The sequence below is a fragment of the Botryllus schlosseri genome, chromosome 12 (assembly GCF_051294905.1).
Source record: "Botryllus schlosseri isolate E-star chromosome 12, Bs_hap1, whole genome shotgun sequence".
Lineage (NCBI taxonomy): Eukaryota > Metazoa > Chordata > Ascidiacea > Stolidobranchia > Styelidae > Botryllus > Botryllus schlosseri.
In genome coordinates this window covers 17,689,975-17,697,535 of record NC_137247.1, presented here as the reverse complement: position 1 = coordinate 17,697,535, position 7,561 = coordinate 17,689,975, and the positions used below count along the sequence as shown (strand labels likewise).

The window sequence follows — 7,561 nt, the reverse complement described above, 5'->3', positions numbered from 1 at the left end:
ACCGAACTGAACTGAACTGGGTACGATAAATCATCCCATAAGTTGCACAATGGACACAGTATGACGTAACAAGCAAATGACGTATCATCTATATAGATACTTGTTACTATGTTATGCCTTCTCGTCGCAATCTTTATATTGTCTTCCAATATATTTTTAAGATTGCTTCTAAGAACCAAAATAAATGTAATCGTGAGTAATCGTGATTACTTTTCTAATGTAATCGTAATCGACTACTTCCTGATTTTGCTGTAATCGTAATCGTAATCGCGTGATTTAGAAGTAATCGTAATCGCACTCAATTTCATTCATGAAGTAATCACCCCATGTCTGGTACTAGGGCTGTTCAAAAAAAATTCAAAATCGTTATCGCTACTTGATCAAATCTTCAGGTTACCTTAAAAACGATTCACACCAAATTTGACTCAATTTCAACCAGTAAATGCCGATTTCTTTCAAATTGAAATTTTCGGCCATTTTATATATAATAGTATTTACGGTGACCAATTTCATCACTCCAACATCCCGTATTAACTGGAAATTATTCGACTTCATTGAAATAGCCACATTCAAAGGATGGAGATATATTTTGCAAATAAAATACTTTTCACACTAAAATTAACGACCACGATAACGAAATAAACTGACAAGCAGGTAAAACACTGGTAAATATATTTCTCAAGTGATAGTTAATATCTATATTCCTTGTCGGTCCAATGTAGATTTCACGAAGACTTAACGAAGCTTGTGGCTGTATTCTTCACAAAACATTACGATATCATGTCATCGTATCATTTGCTCTTCAGCACTCTATATTACTCTCTTGGGGGAATTACGACTAATGGTCATTGTTTTCGACTTTCGGTGGATACACAATATCGTTCAGTTAATTATAAGTAAATGGCATCGGTTCATGTACCGATAGCGTGCTCGAGAATTATTATGATAATAATCGTTACTGATCTTCTTCCGATCGTTATCGTCCTCTCTTCACGTCATTCTCCATATTCGCTGGATACCATCTAATAGTCTACGTTTATCGTGGTAGAACACCAAAACGTTTTATTATTCTATTACAGGAAGCGGTTTCAGGTGATATTGGAAGACCAGCAAATGCTAATGTGCCTTATAAGCTCCACGAGTTACCATTTGGTTTCCCTGAAGCTCGCAAAGTTTTGAGCACATATAAAGCTCCAGTATCAACGCTTATGTGAAGTACCTGAAATACTTTTTGAATTCATAAATACTATTCATTGGCGTATCTCATTCCCAATTGCAATCAGCATCATTTGACGCCAACACGCGACTTCGCTTGTGCGGTCGCAGCGAGATCGTCGGTGATGAAACATTTGCACAAAATGATAGAGGCATGTTCACCGAAACCTTCGTTATTGCTATGTCTAAACGCCGAATAATCCTGTCCTTGCCAAATGAGCCCGGTGGTATACAGAGGCGACCCCCAATATATGCAAGTAACATATTTATTGATCGAATGCATTCATACCTGAAAAATAAGAGCATATACTGTTATGAGACGCGCATAAGTTCAGAATTCCATACAAACTTGAACACCTGAAGATGGAGCGGAGCTCCGAAAGCTCGTGAGAGAAATAAAGTTATTACGTTGCAAGTCGACGATTAATAAGATGTATGAAAGCAACCAAGTAGGGATGGTGTGAACGCGAGGTTCACGTTCGCGTTCTGTGTGTGAACCTCGGAAATTTAGAGGTTCGCGTTCACAACAGAACCTTGGTAGGTTCTGCACTGTGAACCTTTTTCATATATTACAATTTTCACTTCATTATGACATTTTTGGTGCGAAATTATTGCATTTCAACTGCGGGCCACGCTATGCATGACGCGGGCAGCATAAAAAAACAACACAAAACGACCATGCACCTTGACAATCTCAAAGATTTTACTTGCTTTGTTACAAAAGTTTGCTCAAAATATCCAGCTTTCCGTTTGTAAATATTTAGTGACTTCCTGCTGTGAGCTTGACCCGCAATCACTCAACATCACGAGCGACAGACACTACATGTAGTCAGCGAATGATGCTTATTCAGCAAATCAATGAGATTGATATCGTATTTTGATGTAACAAATCTAACCGGCGTACGGGGTCAATCTTGACTTCATATGTTTACTGTATAATTAAAACCAAATCCGTGCGATTGAGGTGTTGGCTACAGCTGTATAATTAGTGGGATAGCCTAATATCGGTAGCAAGTATAGAAACCTGTTTTACACTATGCCCAATATCAATGTAGATATACTCAGACGCCGAATACACTTTACGGTCTGGCCAAGACCGTTAAGGCGTAAGCTTATATTCCCTGGCAACTCCTCGTTGAAACTGTTGACAAAACGACGGATGATATTGATTTTATGGGAGTATTATATCATTTGATTGCCTCAGTTGATACATTTAGTGACGTTTAAAACGCCAATATGTACTTCACCATTGTGGCATTATGTGGCCCGAGTCGTCGCTAGGTATCGTGTACATTAATATAGGCTATCACTTCATTGAAAGACAGGGTCGGAATTAGCAATATGACGTCACGTGACGTCATGAGGTTCACGTTCGCGTTCACACAGAACCTTTCAAAAAGGTTCGCGTTCACACGAACCTGAACCTTTCAGAGGTTCACACCATCCCTACAACCAAGATCTTCATACAAACAGAGTTCTCCAGGCTTCATTATGGTTTTGGCAATATAATTTTTAAATGCTTTCGCCATTTAAAATTTACTGACTTAATCGCTCATGAACTGGCTAAACAAAAAATTAAACAACATTATATCTATGAGAGAATTTAGCTGATTTACAAGAACCGGACTGGAACCCAGTATGCTAAACTAGTTTTCACTTTCTCTTCTTCGTTCTTTCATTCCGTACCCATTGCTGTTGTCGTTCTTTGAAATTTAACGTTAGAATAGCAAATGTTGTAAATCCAACCAGCACACTGATAGTGAAAGCGACACATCGTTTTTATCAAACAGTGGACAATGAATTATAACTATAATTAAACGTTGACTTGTGTAAAAATTGTAACAGTACAATGGACTTTTTCTTCTTGACTACGTCTTCTTTCTGATGCTCATTCAATCAATTGAGCAAAGTAACATCAGAAAAACTTACTTATTTTTCAATTTATCAGGACGAACAGCTCCATTTTTCATTAAACGCTATTTCCATTCTTGTCTTCCGACGTCGAGTATGAAATATGAAACTGGAATTGACCCGATTTACAGTACAACAGAGCTCGCCGCTATCAGAACGACGTTCGGGTTGCTTGCAGCAGGAGGTGTCGTCGCAAATCTTCTGATGATACGGACACTGTTAAACTTGAAACGCACAGTATTTTTCGTCAATCTCATCGGGCTTTGCTTTTCCGACTTTCTATCGGCTTGCAACAGCCCGCTGTTTGTCGAGGTTGTACTTTCAGTGCAAGACTTCAAGCTTCCGAAGATCTTTTGCGGCTTGTCATCGAGTATTGAAATCGGCACATCGATCGCAACAGTCTACCAAGTGCTAGCTTTGACCATGTTCAGATATCACACCGTAACCAATGCGTCACCGAGAAAAGAAGCATCGCATCGTAGATTCAACTCTACCATCGTCTCAGTATGGGTGCTGTCATTGTTGATGATATCACCATATCCAATTGCTGTCGGAGTTACCGAAATTGATAACAGATTGATATGTGAGATCAGCGATAGTGCCACACTGGCGAGGAATCTGGTGGTATTGTCCGTGGCTGCTGGAATTTTCGTTCCAACGCGGCTTATAGCCGGATTGTGTATCGCGATCGCAGCGTTCTTATTGGGACGGAAGCCACTTACATCTACAACATCGGCGAATATATCTCGGCGACGAATGGAGAAACGAGCAATTAAGCAGCTTGTGGTCGTTGTTGTCAGCTTCCTGATAGCCTACACATTCGACTGCGGAACGAAGATGTTCATATTCCTCAGAAGTGATGACAACGTGCCAGATCGTAACTCGTTGACATTGACATTGGCAGCTCATGGAGTCATCCGCCTGTCGGAATGCCTCAATCCGTTTCTCTACTACTACGGATCGAATGAAATACGACAGGAAATGAAAAAGATGTGTGGGAAATCAAGCAGCGAGATTACGATTGTAGACAAATAGACGATGCATATCTTTCTAGATCGGTGGTTCCCAATCTTTTTCGACTCATCACCCCCCTTATCAATCTCGACACAAATTTTCGTGTCCCCCCTTATTTACGGATTTGAATATAATCAGGAAATTTAGTCACCTAAGTCTGGTCGCTGGTGACTTTTCGATTGCCACTTATAAAGAACTACCGGCACGATAAAGGAAATAAAACCAAGTTGAATTCAAAGCCAAATGGAGAATTATGACGCAATACTGTCGAATTTATAAATAACATCAATGGAGCCAGAACATAGCAACAATGCAGACTAGTGTATAGCAACTGCTAGCGTAAGTCAGAAATGCCAGCGTGAGACACAGACAGAGGTGGTCAAAGTAGTCAAGAAAGCTACTCAAGTAGAAGTAGAAGTAACGACGGAAAAATCTACTCAAGTACAAGTAGAAGTACTTTTTCCATAAGCAACCTAAAACTACTTGAAGTAGAAGTAGAATCGACTGACTTTAAATCTACTCAAGTAAGTAAGTAGTTATGAAAACGATCATAATTCGTTCACATGGATTGTCATAAGGTGCAAATTGAGCAATGCGAAAGGTGCCGAGCTTGATTCATATTGATGTATACCAGGAGGTATTCAATTTTCGACAGCATAAGCATTCGTCCGCATCATGGGATGAAAATGATAGTGTTGATATGGAAATGCGATACTAATCCACTGTTTAATCGAACTAGAAATCGTTCTAGAAAGTATCATGGTATGGCGGCCTTCCCCATATTATAAGGCCCGTTGTGTAGTCGAAGAGTAATAGGGAGAAGTTGTATAGGATACGGTGTCAGCACTTTGCGCGATTAGTAGACGTGAATTAAAAATATGGTGGATCGTGAAAATGCCAAATTGTGTAGCTTTATTTCCGGAAATTAAAGGCATTACTACATTTGCTTTTATACTTCAACATGGCATGTTATCGAGACAAAATAACTGATATTGATTAGAGCTCAAAGTATATGATACTGGAAATTGAAAGTGTAATGTAAGCTAAATACTACTTCTAAAAGCGGGATATGTATTTCATGTCTAAAGACAGAAAGTTTCAAAGGTGGTATGCTAAAACAGCTCTAAAACTAAAAAAGTCAGAGTTCACTTTTCCAGATTAGGACACACCATGTACTGCTAGATTACGATATGATAAGTAGATGCTACATTGCGAAACATCAGTTTCAAACGTTATGATGAGCCATATATATACTGTGGTGAAATATTCCATATGGGCAAAGGGCGACAATGCGGTGGGAACGGAACCACGCCAACCCGCTCCCCAAATTATATTCACCGATACTTTCGTGAAATCATACTGGCTACTCCGTATCCACTGAGCGCGAAGCGCGACGAAAATTTTTCGCTTTACTCAACTTTATGAAAAATGACATGTTGATACTCCGTGAAAACAGTCCCGAAATTCCTCAGGCTATATTGCTGATTAAAGGATTAAACTACTTCTACTTGACAAACTGAAAATAGCGAAAAGTAATTAAGTAGATCATAAAAAATTACGAAGTAGAAGTAGAAGTAGCGAAAATCAGATCTACTTGAGTAAGTACCAGAAGTAGAGGGAAACTACTTGAGTACTTCGAAAAAGTAGAAGTACTTCGTTACTGACTACCTCTGGACACAGATGATACAATTAACGCGGCAAATGCAATAGGAACAGCAAACTGTGTTTGATAACAAGACGCACAACAACTACACAACGGCAACTGGTGGGCAATCTTAAGCTAATACAAATATTCTTTCTGTCCATATATAGGACCGGATTGCTCAGTTTAATGAACGTCTAATCCAATGCTTTTAAGTGGTATGTAGAATGTAGATATCCCCTTGGACAGAACAGAAAACATATCGTCGGAATAGTTTTGGGCGCAAACCGGGTTATCAATTAAATGTCGACCGATGGATGAATTGCCCGCTGTTACTTGGTTAAGAGCTTCTTGGAGGTACAGATCTTCAATATACAATTGAATAGTATATTCATAGTGAAATGAACCTGAATATTTTCGGCTGACACTCCCCAACAAACACAAAACCGTAAAAGGATAATCCGGGATCATCTCGATTATATTCTGATTTTCTAAGTGTCGGGGGAATATCTAAAATACGTAGAAGGGTGGTCTTGTGATTATATTCAATCAGAATAAATTCCAACTCGGTGTTGTTTCATGGCATGCGTTAGACTTTGTTATATCCCGTTGTTAACCTAATAATGCGAATTTTCTATCGCTTGCGGGTATGTCTAAAATACGTAGAAAGGATATTGTTTGTGTTACATTCAATAACAATAAATTACTATCCGGTTTTGTTCGATCTCATGCAGTAGCTTCGTTATATCCATTAGAAAACAATGTTCTTCCTTCGTTTTATTGCGTGAGGATGTCACCGGTGTTGTATATTCCTGTTGTTGCTTAAGGTCGAACAGTTTCGTTTTCTTCTGATATATATGATCTTCATTATATATATATTCGCTCTTTCGGTAATCTCGTATGTTCAACGAGTATGGATAATAGTTTTATTCAGAGAATAACTAAATAAGTGAGATGTTGTACGTTTAGGAATATGATTATCGATGCGTGACTTCTAGAACATTTCGGCGATTCAAATTTTACGTCATCGCGCGGGACAAAGATTTGACTCGCAACAGGTAGCAGCCAGGCAAATTATACAAAAAAATTTAGCAAATTCTTTGACATATTTCATCTATTTGGGACTCGATCAACGTAAAAGAATTGGTAATTATTTTATACAATATATTGTATTTGTAGTTGAAGTATAGTAATAATTCTTATGTTTACCGCACTTGTAACGATTCACGGCCATAACTGGAATAATTAGAATGATGTAACTTTCAAATTGTCATGCATTTTGCAACAACATTGTTCTCAATTTTCAAGGTGTTGACCATTGGAGGAAGAATCACCCTTAAGCCGGGAATCCACGATCCGTAAACGTGTCCGACTGTTTCTCTCCTCAAGCGGAAGCGACAGAGAGGGGGAACGAAGAGAAAGAAAGGACAGAAAAAGCAAGAGTGTGACAAGTCGCGTCCGTTCGCTTTAATGCGTATTTTCATCCGCGAAGTAGTAGATGGGAAAACTAATGGGGCGTTTGGTTAGCGCTTATATAAGGTTGACTCCAGTGCTGTATTTGCTAAATATTGCGGTGAAATAGGGGTGGTGTCATTTGGTATCAATATGGACTATTAAAAGACCATTTGCTATTGGTCATGGATTTGTTCGGCCAGTATGCTGTAATTTCTGATAGATACTTCCCGGTCTTCTGTTCTCTAACCGCTCATGATAGTTATTCTGCTTCTAGTAAGACTGTCGATTCTAATGTTTTATCGTATCATTTGTCGGAGGTTTCGC

General features: G+C 38.9%; 1 protein-coding gene across 1 annotated transcript; it reads left to right on the top strand.

The window, feature by feature from the left end:
- The first annotated feature begins 3,222 nt into the window (after positions 1–3,222).
- Positions 3,223–4,161, top strand: LOC145452738 (growth hormone secretagogue receptor type 1-like). Its single transcript, XM_080330894.1, has one exon. It carries the CDS (start codon positions 3,223–3,225, stop codon positions 4,159–4,161), a length of 939 nt encoding a protein of 312 aa, XP_080187020.1.
- The last annotated feature ends 3,400 nt before the right edge of the window (positions 4,162–7,561 follow it).